General features: G+C 34.1%; 1 protein-coding gene across 1 annotated transcript in view; it reads right to left on the reverse strand.

The window, feature by feature from the left end:
• The window catches only part of CADM2 (cell adhesion molecule 2), a gene marked incomplete at its 5' end in the record, with an annotated part of 301,193 nt that overhangs the window by 153,410 nt on the left and 131,699 nt on the right, over positions 1-16,084 (reverse strand). The window contains one exon of the mRNA XM_036242525.1: positions 10,155-10,325. Coding sequence (XP_036098418.1) covers positions 10,155-10,325 — 171 coding nt within the window. The remainder of the gene's footprint in view (positions 1-10,154; positions 10,326-16,084) is intronic.

Genomic DNA, 16,084 nt, shown 5'->3' on the forward strand with positions numbered 1-16,084 from the left:
AGAGAGTAGATCTGAAAAAAAATTGTAACTATGTTATATAATGGATTTTATAAAAATTGTGGTAATCGTTTTGCAATATACACATATATCAAAGCATTATGCTGTACACTTTAAACTAATGCAAGGTTATATGCCAATTACATCTCAATAAAACTGAAACATATTTTTTAAATAAAATATAATCCTTTATCTTATTAATTACAATATATCCTTATCCACATATTCCTCTTACTAGGAATAAAGCAAAAAATTTCCACAGCAAATTTATATCAAGGGAAATTTAAAAACTTTTAAGTATTTTTTGGATGAAGGAGTGATTCTTTGCCTTACAGTAATCTTATTGCATGAATGTTTGTGAACAAAATAATTTATTCAGTGCCATTATAAAGGTCTCTTGGTACTAACATTGATTCCAAGGAATATTATGTCCCAACTCACCTTTGTAAAACCACTTTCGAGTTTACTCTAAAATAGTGGTTCTCAACTGGGGACAATTTTGCTTCCCAAGGGCACTTGGCATTGTCTGGAGACATTTGTGGTTGTGTAGTGTGGGTGGGAGGTACAGAAAATACCATTAGCATTCACTGGGAAGAGGCCAGAAGTGCTGCAGACATTCTACAGTGCACCGGGCAACTCTGCACAGCAAAGCATTGTCTGCCCACCTCTGAAACATTTACATTTACACCATCCATTACATGTCTAGCTCTTTCTTGTTACAACAAATTGGGAACTCTTAGAGAACAGGAAAAATGTGTGCATTTATATGGATGCGTAGTCTTTTCACAGACCTTAGTTTACTTCTGTAATGAAAGGAAGGCTGAATACTCTGAGTGAGGCCATTGAGATACTTCCTTGAAATAAAGGTCTTTTTTTTTTTTTTTTTTAATAGTTTGTTGAAAGTATTACAGATGTCCCCCTTTTTTTCCCATTAACCCCCTCCTTCCCACTCCCATTCCTCTCCTGCCTTCCCCAGCCTAGTGTCCATGTTGATTTGATTGTTCATATACGTATATAAGTTCTTTGGTTTATCTCTTCCCACCCCTTCCATCTCCATCGCTCTGAGGTTTGTCAGTCTGTTCCCTACTTCCATGAATCTGGATCTCTTTTGGTTGACAGCTTATTTTGTTAGTTATGTCCCACAAATAAATGAGACTGTATGGTATTTGTCTTTCTCTGACTGGCTTATTTTGCTCAGTATTACTCTCCAGGTCCCTCTATGTTGTCTCAAAGGGTAAGAAGTCTTGCTTTCTTAGAGTTGTATAGTACTCCATTGTGTAAATGTACCACAGTTTTTTTATCCACTCATCTACTGATGGGCACTTGGGCTGTTTCCAAATCTTAGCAATTGTAAATAGTGCTGCTATGAAAATAGAGGTGCATACATTCTTCCTGATTGGTGTTTCAGGCTTCTTAGGATACATTCCAAGAAGTGGGATCACTGGGTCAAATGGCAGTTTCATTTTTAATTTTTTTTGAGGAAACATCATATTGTTTTCCATAGCAGCTACACCTGTCTACATTCCCACCAGCAGTGTGCTAGGGTACCCTTTTCTCCACACCCTCGTCAACATTTGTTGTTTGAGGATTTGTTGATAGCAGACATTCTGGCAGGTGTGAGGTTTGAAATCTCATAGTTCTTTTAATTTGCTGGTTTCTGATGATTTACCACAAAATTGATCCATATCTCAAGGTCTACCACTTTTTTTATACACCAGGAGTTAACCAAAACCACTGCAGCACCATTACTGTCCATTTCCTTTGTGTAAGATCACCTTTTTCTAAGATGTCTAACTTATTTTTCCTGTTTCTAATTTTGCAGTAAAACTCCAATCTCACTTTCCTTTTGACTCACAGCATTCTTTTCATAATGCTTAAAACTATCACGCACTTCTCCTTTAACAGTCTAAGTTCTTTTTTAAAAATATATTTTTATTGATTTTATTAGAGAGAGGAAGGGAGACAGTTAGAAACATGCATATGAGAGAGAAACATCGATCAGCTGCCTCCTGCATGTCCCCTACTGGGGATGGACCCTGCCACCTGGGCATGTGCCCTGACTGAAATTGAAGCAGGACCTCTCAGTTCATTGGACAATGTTCAATCCACTGAGCCACACCGGCCAGGCTAAATTCCTTTTTATTCTTGTGAAATATTACTTTTGGGGAAATCATTTATTTTTCAACAAATATAAAAGATTACTGTGTGTACAAGACACAGTACTACTACTATTCAAGTTCTGTAGATGCACAAATATAGTAACCTGTAAGAATTTGTCCCAGCAAAAAAGATGTCATGTATCATTAAAAATGATACCAAGTTTAAAAATGAAAGCAACCTAGCACTCTGATGAAGTATCATGGGGGATACTTAGGAAGAGATTATACATATTTGTCAGAAACAAAGAAACTTACCTGGAGAAGTGTCACTTAAAATAATTCATAAAATACATAGAATTTGAACTGGTGGAATTATTCTAGAAGTGGGGAAAAGGAGACATTCAAGACCGAGTTGAATAAAGAGTTGCTGTGGAGAAGAATGTGGGTTATTCAGGAGGCATCTAGAAATGCTGTCAAGTGTAGGGTAGCTTATCTTAAAAAGGGTACTGAGAGTAGCATTGTATGGGATATTTTAAAAAGCCTCGAATGGCAGGCTGAAGAGTTTGCCCATTAAGTAAAGGCAATAAGAAATCACCTTAAGTTTTTGATCAAGGAGTATCAAAACCAAGAACCAACTCAGAACCAAGTTTTAGAAAGATATTTGGCAATGTGTAAAACTGAATGGATAAGGGAGCAGTTAAATGCAAATGTCTCCATTATAAAGCTGAGCCACAGGAAAATCTCATGCAGAAGAAAAGGTAGTTGTAAAAATATAAAGAAAAAAAATGCTTCAATATTTTTGTATATATCCTATTTCATAATTGTTTACAATTGTGGGCTCTATAGTACATTATTTTAAGTGCATTTTCTCTATGTCCCATTTATTATCCTTACATACATCTTAGTTTCAGATTATTGTTTCTCCAATAGTTTATTCCAGTTATTACAGTAACTGTAAACTACTTAGAAAGAAAATTTATAATTTAGAAATTTATGATAATCCAAACAACAAAATAAATAAAAATAGAAATTTATCAAATGAAACTCTCTTGTATCAATGGCCTGACAAAGTGACATGAGCTTCAGTTCTGATTCGATATTGTTGGCAGGTTAGCTTTGCTTTGGAGAGCAGAAGACGTTCAGTGAGGTGATAGCTCGAGCACTGGAGATGGATTAGTTAGGAAAAGGCATCAGCAAGTTCACTTGTCATATTTCATCACTAACTGGAACATTTTGACACTTCTGGAAGCTCATTAAAAATAAGGGCTTCATATCAGCATTTAAAAAACAAAATGAGAAATCAAATTCATTGTGTTCCTAAACATTTCAAGCTGTTTTAAGTTTTTAATGTTATTTTAAATAAACATTATCAAAGCAACCATGGCATAAATTCATCATGGGAGTAGAAAAATGAATAGTAAATAGTACAAAGTTGCTTTAGGTTTTATAAATCTGCCATGGGACAGCTTAAGCATTCAAAGTTTATTTAACACACATGCGTTAATAATAGATAATACATAAGTTCAGTCAAATGTAATGACACTTAAAATTACAGGCTGGTGTATAGTTATCTTAGTTCCTGCTTGAGTCATTTTGTCAATTTTCAGTTTGTTTTAATTTTATATATTACCTAATCTAAAAAATGTTCCCTTACATATCATTTTGGTAAATATAAGAAAGGCTAAAATTACTATCATCCCCATCATCATCATCATCATCAAAAATAATTATAAAATGATTCTTCAATTTGGTGATATATTTTGAAATAAATTTAAATTGAGAAAAGTCAAATACAACAGTAATTGCATAATTACAGGACTCAGTTTCCAGGAAATTTCTCCTTTAGGGTGAGGACATTTTATTTGTAGCTTTTAGTAATGAAAAAAAATTTATAAAAATTGTTTTATTGTCCTGATAGTGTTAAATTTAAGTTTGATTTCTATTAGTGATAGTGAATAGTATGTGTTCTAGGCAAAGCCACAAAGAAGACAGTATCTTGACAATCTTCTTACCTACTTCACAGGCTCCTTGTCCACTCAAGCCTTCCTATTCTCTTTCACAATGGACAGACCTCATAGAACACTTCTTTGTATTCATAAGAAGTAACATATTACTTTCCAATTAATAACAATAATAGAAAGCCAAGTACTTGTGATGATTTACCTTATTTAATACTTATAAAATTATGAAGTAGGTATATTTTCCTGAAGAGAAAATTGAGGTTTAAATTACCTAGCATGCAGACATAAAGAGGAGCTTCATTTCCAACCTATCATTACCTGACTTCAGAACTTCAGCTTAAAAATATGCAATATTGATTTTCAAGGTCACGCTGTATTCAAAATATATTTGGTAAGAAGTTTATATTTCACTCTAGAGATTGTGAACCTGTATTTGGACACTAAACATTGTAGTCTTGTAAAAGCACAGTCCAGCCCTCCATGGCTACAGCTAACACTGCTTCAAAGAATCGACGGATTTCCATCACCACCCACTAATGGGCTCTCTTGTCAGCATTCAAGACTTAAACCAAAAACTAAATTGTAGCCCTGGCCTGTCTGGCTCAGCAGTAGATTATCAGCCCCGTGGACCAGAGAGTCACAGGTTCGATTCTGGCCAAGGGCATGTACCTTGGTTGTGGTTAGTCCCAGGCCCTGGTTGGGGTCATGTGGGAAGCAACCAGTTGATGTGTCTCTCTCATGTCGATGTTTCTCTCTCTCCCTTTCTTTTTCCCTCTCACTCTACCTAAAGATAAATAGAAAAATATCCTCGAGTAAGGATTTAAAAAAAACAACACACACAAAAAAAATGAAATCGCAAATTATAGAATCTTAGGCATCACAAAGAAAACTAAAAAGGTATTTTGGAGGGCAGAAACAAATCTTTCTGTAGTTCTATAATAATCACTTAATTCACCTGCTTTATTTTTTTAAATATTAATAAAAAGGTTACTCCTAAAAAGAAATGCAAGATTAATCCTCAATATAATATGAGTCAAATGGCCTCAATTTTAGTTTTTGACTTTCTTTTTGAAGTAGTTATATTTTTAAAAATATATTTTTAGTGATTTGTATTCTTTAATAGACCTTCTCCAAAAAACAAAGAGAAATTTTACTCTTAAAAACAGAGTGAAAATGATCCTACTTCATGATTATAATACAAAAACATTGGACTCATAAGCAGGAGACATATTATGAAATTAAAGTGGTGTTATACTTCTTATATTATAAAAAATCTTGCAACTTCAACATTCTATAATTACTTCACCATTTACTTATCCTTAACTATTATCCCCAACTATGCTAAAAGAAATTACATAAGAAAATGGAAGTATGATGAAATCATCTCGAGTGATGTTATCCAATATAGTAACAAGTAGGCATATGCGGCCATTTAAATTTAAATGCAAATCAATTAAAATTAAATAAAATCTAAAGCACAATTTCTTAGTCACAAGATCTGCACTAAGTACTGAGTAGCTCTTGGCTCCTATTTTAGAAGAGATATAGAACACTTTCATCATTAGAGAAAGTCCTACTAGACAGTGCTGGTGTGGAGGGATTATGCAGAAATGATATATAAATTATATATGCAATGTACCTAACAACACATGCTCACAGACAGGGCTTAAACTTTTAGTTCTTATTAATGCATAATGGCAGTTTAATGCCCTGGTATTAAATGCATTCTCAGAACACTCATTCTGAAAAACATTTCTGATCTGTCTGTCGTGTTATTCATTTTCAATAACAGTTCCTTATTTAATGTAACTTTGTCAATGTCACATAAAGAAAATAAATGCGGAGCTATTGTCTTCTTTCCTACTTTGTGCATAGCTCTGTTTGTACAGATACATCATTCTTACTAAGAATTAAATAAAATCTGACTCATACAATCTGTTCTTCTAAAACTTAAATCAGACAAAAAGTTATTGCTTTAATAAGATCTTTATAAAAACAGGAAGGTGAATAAAAATTTCCCTTTAGAAAAAGCAAGTGGCTTTTTCCACGCTCCGGTGCACACGGTGCTGTCGCCTACTATGCTAAACGTGCCGGCGTTTACGGTTCACGGCGAAATCGACATTGTCTTTAATTTCAGATTTAAAGAAACTCTCTTCCATCATAGTGGCAGTAAAATGTATGATTAATGTTTTATAAAAAAATGAATGTTGCTGTGATATATTTTATAGGCTAAGTCCTTCTAAATTGTTTATCACAGGATTACAAGGTTAAAACATTTAGCCCTAGAAATATAATTTCTCCTACTATTTTTTTATTATGCTCCTTGACACTGTGTGTTCAATACTGATTTCTTATTTCTCATCAACTTTGCCTTTCCACAATAATACAGAATTTGTATTTCAGGTGTAGTCATAACTTTCCATTATTTTAGGGATATATATTTACGTTTGTCACTCACCACAGAAAACAACAGCATCTTTTCTCCATTGGGGGTTCAATGGACTAAATATTTTTTCTATGTGGGTGAATTTTTGCAATTATTTATAGGAATACTGCAAAAAAATGTGCCAATTCTAAATCGATGTTCCATAAATTCTAAACTAACTACCTTCTTTTTTTTCTAAGTTCTCTCCATTTTCCTCCACGTGCACTTGTGGAAATTTCCACACCATGCATGTTGTACCTGTGCCCTAAGTAGCTCCATGATCTACTATCTTGAAATGACCATTGAGATGCTTAGGTGTTTATAAAAATCATACCCAAATTTGCTCTAATGTTGATGCAGACTGATGCTAAATGCCCCCTCTCCACTTTCCACCCCTCATTTTATCTCTGGAGAATGTTCTGCATCACTAAAGGAACATTCAGCATTATCATCAGTTAGCTGTAATTAACTCCACATACTTGAATGATGGTATACTAAATGCTAGGAAAAAATAATTTAAGTAGATCTGGTGTCTGCCTTCTAGCCACTTACATATTAAACCATGATAGAATGAGTTGTTATTTTTAATTAGCCAGCAAGTATAACATTTTTCACATAAAACTTTCTTAAAAAATTTAGGCAATTCAATTTCATTCTCCATGAAGTTTGCTTAACAATGGACATTGAAATATGGTGAACAGCTAAAAATACCCAGGAGGTTCCTTTTTTGACTCCCAAGAAAGTGAAAATGACTTTGGCAGCTGACAATTGGCATCTGACAGCTGAGCTGAAAAATTTTCATCAAATATAAACAATTCTCTAGAATCTAAATGATAATCAGATAAAGCCATTCAGTGCTCATGGAGTAGAACAAGACAAAGGCAAGTCTGTCTGCTCCATGGCCAGGTCTGGAACAAGACCAAGACCAGAACATTCAGTAACCACCAAGTTTAACATATTAACCATTGCATCTTTATAATAGCAGATCTAATTCTGATTTTAATATTTTTGTTTTCTAGGTAAAAGTTGTCAACATATCCATTACTGCATTGCACCCAATCCAGACAGCATCCAATCCCAGAACCCTTTTTAGAATTCAGGACAAACCCCTTTGAGTCTTCCCTACACTCAGAGATTGTTTGGTATGCCTTCTTCTTTGCCACAGCAAACTAAATAAACCTAATTCATCTAGACTACTGGTAGATGTCCAATGATCTTTACTTGGCAATCTTCAATATTCCTTATGAGTCAATTTTTATTTATTTTTCTTTTATTATATGTTGAAATTTTCAGTTAAATTAGTAAATATTATTTTGAAATAGTTACATGGCTTTATGTGTAGGTAAAAGAAGTTTAAATTAAGATGATGATCTGGATTCTCTCAACATATTAAATTTTACAACTTTTCATATTTTGAAAGACATGTTGATAAAATAAGAAAAAATATAGAAGGAAAGATCCTATATAGACTAAACATTTTTGGGCCCCCTCCCACCCAATTCATAGGTAGAAACTCAATTCCCAGTGTGATACTAGGAAGTGGGGCCTTTGGAATATTATGACGGAGACTAGGTCCTTCCAGAAGAGCCCAGGAACTCCTTCAGTCCCTCTGCCACGTGGACAGCGAGAGAACACAGCCCTCTGTGAACCAGGAAGCAGGCCCTCGCCAGACACTGAATGTGCCTGAATATTGATCTTGGACTTTCAGCATCCAGACTGTGAGAAAGTTTTACTGCTTATAAGCCACCCAGTCTATAGTATTTTTGTTACAAGGGCCTACATTGACTAAAAAGGCAATTTACATATATTGAATTTTTAATGTCATGAACTTGACTTAAGTTGTCTAGTTTGTTCCTCGCAAAAATTAATCTCTAGCTTATATTCAAATCTTAATCATTTTCAACAATCGTCCCAAGGTCTCATTGTAAATGCTTTTTGAAATTTGGAGATAATCTCAGTTTGAGCTATGAAATATACTGGTTTCTGAATCTGTTTCAATGAGAACAGGAAGAAAATTAATAAAACTAATGTAATATAATTGAAAGTATTTAAAATTATAATAATTTTAATAACAAGTAAACTAAGAATAATTAAGTCACAATGAGTAATAATTAAAAATCATAATCAGATTGATATTTTCTTTATGAAAAATAATTTTTAAAAGTCCATTTCCCCTGGTACTTCTATCTTTTCTCATAATATTCTTTTTACTTTTCCCATAGTTCACTCCACCCTGGTTTTACTGATATCTTTCCTGTTCCTAGAAACATAAAAAATACAAGGGGGTGCTCATGTCTCATGGCCTTTATACCTGCTCTTCCCTCTCTGTATGTATGTGTATATATAGTACTACACATGTATATTATATGCAGCATACACACACACACACACTCATTTTCCCTCACCCCCATTCCCATCTGTCCAATTGCACTCCTTATTACCGCCCCTAATTTAGTTTTTTCCATAAACTTACTACACAACATACTATATGTTGTATTTATTTATTTTGCTTTCTTGCCACTTCTACTTAGAACACGTTATAAGAGAACTAGAGTTTGTTGCTATAGTTTTTGATGGTGATTTAGACACTTGGGGACAATCTTGATTTGTGTTGTTGTTCATTTTTGGTCACTTTTGTAACCACAATGCCCAAAACAATGCCGTTGAAAAAACAGAAGAAAACAAAATTTAAGGCGTATTAGAAGAAAGGTAATTAGATTTAAAATATTAATATTTAATGTAATTTCACATCTAAATTCTAAACACAATCTATAACTTTAACAGATAAAAGCAAACAAAAATCTCCAATATTTAAAAAATTAAGAAATCTGATTCAGAAATAGAATGTCCTACTCTTTTTCTTTCCTACTTTATCTTACTTATTTTAATTCATTCACATTCATTTTGATAAATATTTATAGATCACCTATCTCAAGGACCTCGCTAACTACTAACAATGTTATGATTTCAAGTCCACCATTTGCTTGTTGTATGAACTTGGCCAAGTGACTCAACCTCTATAATCTCTGGTGTCTGCATCTGTCATTTGTGACGAAAGAGGGTAGCTGATACCCTAACAGATGACATGAAATGAGATGATGCCAGCAAAGCATTTAGCACTGTCCCTGGCCTATTGGAGACATCTAATTAATACTGTTCTTATCACTTGTAAATAATGATGCTATCAATGAGGAAAACATACTAGATATGCCCTTGCACTTATAGACAGTGTATTTCATAGAGAAGGTTAAAACAAAGTCTAATTTTAAAAGCACAGATAGAAAGCCACGTTTGCATGTCACAGATTTGGTTTCACACAATAAAGCTCATCAATGCCCTTTTCAGAGTCCCAACTCTAATTGTGCCAAAATTACCACTCTTCCTTCCGCACCAGATGGACACACATACATCAAGCCACCGTTTATTTGGAAGGTAATGAGTAGTTTTAACCTTTTTATGACTCCTTTATGTTTCTTCATTGACTGCAGTGATATTCAGCCAAGGACCACTTTCCTCTGAACACGATTAATATTATGGAGGGTAGTTTGGCCGCACTTTGCTGGAGACCTTGCTGCACATTTTCTGTAACTTCACACTGTTTTGAAATGATTTTAAGTGTAGATGAAGAGACTTGCTGCCAATATGAAAGGGGAGGGAGGGACGTTTACTTACAGTGTATTTCTAGCACCTGCATCGCCACCTGCGGGGTGGCGTTGAGGGACTCGTGGTCGACTCTGCAGATGACCGCCACGCCGTCGTCGCTCCGGTCTACTCGGAAGTCCAGGGTGCTGCTGACAGTGAAAGTCTTGCGATTCGCATCCTCTTCTTTTAAATATTTTACATCTGAAAATAAAATATAAGTGAAAAGTTTCTGTGACATTCTCTTTCAAAATGTAACCGATTCCCTTTACTCGAAACTGTTACTGGAAGCACATTCGCCCTATCTTTATTCATTTTTCAAAAGCAAATACTTGTTAGTTTAACATTTAATCCATTTAGATTTGAGAAAATAAAAATATGCTACTTCAAAAACAAATTTTAAGGAAGAACAGGGTAGGACACAGCACTTTCACTTCTTAGAGCAAGGTATTTTTTATACTCACCTTGAAAATCGGGCCATTTTACAGTATTAATCTTTCTTTAGATTCAGTTTTATTAAAGGGTAATCTTAATTCTCTGAGTCACAAGTATATCTGGGAAGAGCATTTCACAACTACCTAGTTATACCTAAAAGAAAGACCAATCTATTATTTGAGCTAAGATTGTTAACATGGACAGTATGAGGTGGACATAATGCTGAAGAATACCTGCGATGAGAAAGTTGCCATCTTTGGTAAAGAAAATAAAGTAGGTGGTCCCCTGAATATTTTGTATATTTAAATATATAAATATATAGTACCATATATATATTACCATGTATATATTACCATATATATATATATATATATATATTTGCTGTTCACTTGGATAAAGAATTCATTTCAATAGGAATGAGAATACTTCGCTCAAGATGTGAATTCAATTACCAATATTTAAATTTCCTATGAACAATTCAGATTCATTGTTAAATGCTGCACTTAGTCATTAATTTTTCTCTGTGGAAAGAGGTTTAATGATATTTTTGTGCCATTTAAAATTTCTTGAATAAGAAGAGGGCAATTTTAATGGATTAGAAATAAAAATAATATACTAAGGTTAAGATATTATAATAAGATCTTAAATATAGTTGAGGAAAAATATTCTGCTTTCTTATGGTGACATTTCAAATGAATAATAATTTCAGAAAAAAGTTCTTTGACATAAAGTGAATGTAGTATTTCAGTTTATCATGTGTTAAATAATTTATTTTTAAAGATTTACATCGGCAACAAATTAATGTAAATTCAGCTTCACCATTTTTGTACTCTATGCAAAAATTTTTAAAATAATAATAAATTTGATGTGCAGATATTTGCATAGTACATTGAATTTTACAGAAAGGTATGGCTTCCTCTTCTTAATTTTTAAATTAAAATAAATATTAATAAAGGATAAAATGAGATATATGTTTTATGTCTTGTTCTTGAAAATATGTTTATGACTGTGTTTACAATTTAGAAAAAAATTTACCTAATTGAGATTTTACACACCAAAAACAAAAATTTTATGTAATTTTGGCAGTTTTTCAGAGTAAGAACAATCTCTAGCATTATTATCCTCCCCCGAGGCCTTTTTTTTTTTTTTTTTTCCATTTTTTGTTCAGATAGAGTGGGAGAGAGAGAGAGAGAGAAACATCAACGTGAAAGGGACACATCGAGTGGCCGCCACCCACATGACCAACCAGCACCGGGGACAAACTGCAACCGAGGTATGTGCCCTTAGCAGGAACTGAACCCGGGTCTCTCTGGACCGCAGGCTGATGCTCTAACCACTGAGCCAAACCGGCCAGGGCATCTCTAGCATTTGAAAAAGGTAAGAAGAGTATAAAATTTTAATTCTGTCTTTTAACTATAAATCAATCATACAGGACACAGGGTTTTCCAAAAACATGTATCTTATGCAATATATCACTTTTTCTAAGCAAAGTTATTTCTAATATTTTTACAGTTGAAATTAGTTTCACCATCATTAAAAATATATTAAAAAAAAAAAGGTGGAATGACCTTTATCAGTTAAAATATGCCGATATTATAGATGTATTTAGAATCGTTTGCAACATTAAAAAAAATATAAAGCACTTTAATTTTTCAGTGTCTTTGTACAAAATGTATCCTTGTTTTACATTTGATATGTTTTTCTATAAATGTATATCTAATGCTTTCTTGTTTATAGCCCTGAGTGGTGACAATGTAAGAAAATTTAGATCTTTGAAGAAACCCTCTTAAAAATAATTGATCTGAGAGAGAAACGAAGGGAGAAAGAAAGAGAAAAAAGAGAAACATCAATGTGAGGGAGAAACATCTTTAGGCAGACCCCCCCCCCCCCCCCCCCGGGCATGCACCCAACCGGGATCTAACGTTTGGCATACAGGACTATGCTCCACCCAATGGAAACATATTGGCCAGGGCGAATACCACTTTTATAATTGTTATACAGCATCTAAAATATTATTCCAAAATATTGGTGCTAATTGTTTAATATAATAACAGCTGCATTATAAAAACACACACATCTGTTTCCTTTAGCTATTTCCGTTCCCTGTACAAAAGCATCATTTAATGTAATATCAATTGGACAAATAAAATATGATAGCAATTGTATGCAACATAAAATTTTAATGAGTATCATTCAAACAAAATTAACACAAGTGTAATTTGTTGCTTTTAATATTACCTTATGTGACAACTTATTGGGTTTCTAGAAGGTATAAAATGAATGGGAAAATGCGTTAGAAAGAGTCAATTATATTATCTTTTCCATATTTTATGCTGACCACTTTTTTCTGAACAGACAAAAAAAAAGTACTTAAAATTTATATCTATTTTTACTTTCTAGCCTTATAAAATAACTGATGTATTGCACAGCTACAGATCAACAGAAATTTTCTTTATATTAATTTGCTGAGTCCCTGTATATTTTTGTTTCATGTTCTGTCTTGTTTTAGAGAGTTCTATTTGTTCTCCTTCGTCATGTCACTACTGGACACTGTGATCTAGAGCAGTATTTCTATAACCGGAATGTGCTTATTTTCACTTCATGAATATGCAGATTCTGACTAACTAAGTAGTGTGGTAGAACCTGAGAGTCTGCTGGTGGCCCACGGACCACAGTTTTAGGAGCAAGTATTTAGTAGGCACAAGGCACATGAACACCAGAAATATAACCAAAGGTAAAGAGGGAATATTGGAATATTGAGTCTTACTCTGCACACCTGCTCTCTGCTTCTTTCCTTTCCTTTCTCTTCCTCTCTCTCCTTCAGTCCCTCCCTCCCTTCCTCATTCCCTTTCTATCTTCATCCTTTTCTTCTCTCTCTCTCATCTTTTTTCTTAAGCTCCCATTTTACCTTTACTATTCTAAAATATGCATTTCCTCTTTTCTTACATTTTTCAAAATAAGCATATCATGTATAATGGATTGGTGCAATGGCTAGCAAAAGTTGAGAACAAATAATAAACAAAGGAATTTGTAGGATTATTTTTTTTTCTAATCATGGCAGCCACTTCTCCATCCAAAGCAGGTTCTAGACACTTAATCTCTCGTTCCAAAATAATCAGAACATGGGTTGTTTTTGGTGGGTGGCAATTGGGATTCATCTCATTTTATTATTATATTTACATTATAGATACTGGAGATTTTCCATAAGAAAAATGTTTTTAAAAACCTCCTTAGGAAAATTCCTTAAGTGTACATCTTAACATAATTTATTTTCCTAAACATTTCTTGATAAAATCTCAAAAACATTATACCAGTTTTTATATTTTGTATATTCATGAAACTTGGATTGTAGAATACTAACTTGCTTCTATTTGGGATGTTAGTTTGTTTATCTCATCAAGAGCTATAGTGGGGAAAAAATGGCAGACTGCTAGACAACCCCCAATACACACACACCAATCAGTAAGTTTAAAAGTTCTGAGTCAGGTTAGTCAAGGAACAAACAAAGCAAAAGGTCATCTGGACGTTTTACATCCAAATCTTTTCATAAAATATCAGATCTCTGGAGGTACCCTCACATGCTTATAGCTGTATTAACTATTCTGATATATTTGCTTTCTTCACTGTTGTGATTTTGATCCCATTTAAACAGGCCTGGAAAGAGACATTCTTACCCTGTGACAGCCCTCTAGATCGAACATGCACCTAAAGTGGGTCAGCTTCATTTCAATCCATTGTAAGGCCAATAGGCCACACTGGGAACAATGCAAGACTTCAATACACTTTCTGCCTTGTTCCAAGTATTGAAAATGTCATATATTCTCATCATCTGGAGATATCTCTTAGAAATCATTTAGGATATTAGGTGACTTCTCCTGACCCATTTGGGCCTTATGTTCTCTGGCTATTCAAGATCACTGCAAGGGCTCAGTATGTACCCCAGATATTGATGCTTATATGGAACTGGAATTTTACTATTATTTTTATAGGAAGGGTGAATAAAAGAGTTTTTGATGGACCAGATGATAATTTTAGTAGAATTCAAGGAGTTTGTTCTGAATCCATGCCACTGTTATTGATGCTATTTTCATGCTTTGACACCTTTGTCAGTAAGCTGGCCGTGGGGCCTCGGCCACAGCAAAAGGAAACGGGGAGCATCGTGTAAGACGCTCGGCTCTCTGATCCAATACTGGAAGGACCGTATCGGACAACTGGATATGCCGTATAATTACTACTTAGAAGAAGTTCTGTAGATCAACAATTCTAAAACAACATACATTATTTTTACCCACTTCATTTTCTTAAATTGTCACAAAATAACTTAGTCTGGTTAACTCATTCAGTAAATGAGATGCATATTTTAAAACCAGTTTGTATTAGAGGGAATGTCAGTCTATTTTTCCTTAAACTTAAGTGTTCAAAAGTATTTTACAAAACATTTTTCTTTAACAGTCAAGGTAAGAATTTCATTTTATATCAGCTTTAAACTTTCTCCAGAACAAAAATTCTGAGGCCAAGTCTTACAAGGTAAAACTTTCAAGTCTGATGCCCACAATCACTTTTTCGCTGGAGAAGACTGCAAAGCACACTCTTGAGGTAACTCATCATTACCTATGTGTACTCCCTCATTCAGCTGGAAATGGGGCAGATTTATATAAATCCTTTTCATAATACTTCTCCTTTACATACAGTGACAGTCATAATCTTGGCTTTTCGAGCTATGCCTACACCATTAAATGGCAACACAGAATATCCATTTCACCTGGCAAGAAAGTTTATTGAAACTCGGTTTCTTATTAATAGATTTTAAAAGCTCAAATGAGCCCTGGCCAGTTTGGCTCAGCGGTTAGAGCGTCCGCCTGCGGTCTGGAGAGACCCAGGTTCGGTTCCCGCTAAGGGCACGTACCTCGGTTGCAGTTTGTCCCCGGCCCTGGTTGGTCGTGCGGGTGGCAGCCACTCGATGTGTCCCTTCACATCGATGTTTCTCTCTCTCTCCCTTCCTCTCTCTCCCTCCCACTCTGTCTGTACAAAAAATGGAAAAAATGTCCTCGGGTGAGGATTAAAAAATAAAAATAAAAAAAATAAAAGCTCAAATGAGTAAAATATAATTGATGAAGGACTGAGGAAGGAGATGTACTTCATTTATTTAACTATTCTAAAATCTCTCTCAATTTATTTAGACAAACAGAATGTTATACTTTTTATCAAGTTTCTCTTAAGTGTTATCCCACAGGTCTGTATTCCAAGGTGCTATTAGAATGAGCTGTATGAATCTTGCTGTATATTACTTACAGCCAACTCAATTCAACATTTGTCTAAAACACAGACTCAGAGAGGAACTCCCTTTTCTGACTGTCAGTACCAGGAAACATTAGACTTTTTTTGTATAACTGGTTTGTGGACATAATAATTAACTGATCTTTACTCTGTCTTTGAAATAGCTAAAAAATGTAATAAAAGTTTGTGATCCATCAATGGCAAATAAAAAAGGTTTTATAAAAAGAACATGCTTATTAATTTTACTTTAG

The sequence above is a fragment of the Molossus molossus genome, unplaced genomic scaffold (assembly GCF_014108415.1).
Source record: "Molossus molossus isolate mMolMol1 unplaced genomic scaffold, mMolMol1.p scaffold_m16_p_5, whole genome shotgun sequence".
In the NCBI taxonomy this organism is placed as follows: Eukaryota; Metazoa; Chordata; class Mammalia; order Chiroptera; family Molossidae; genus Molossus; species Molossus molossus.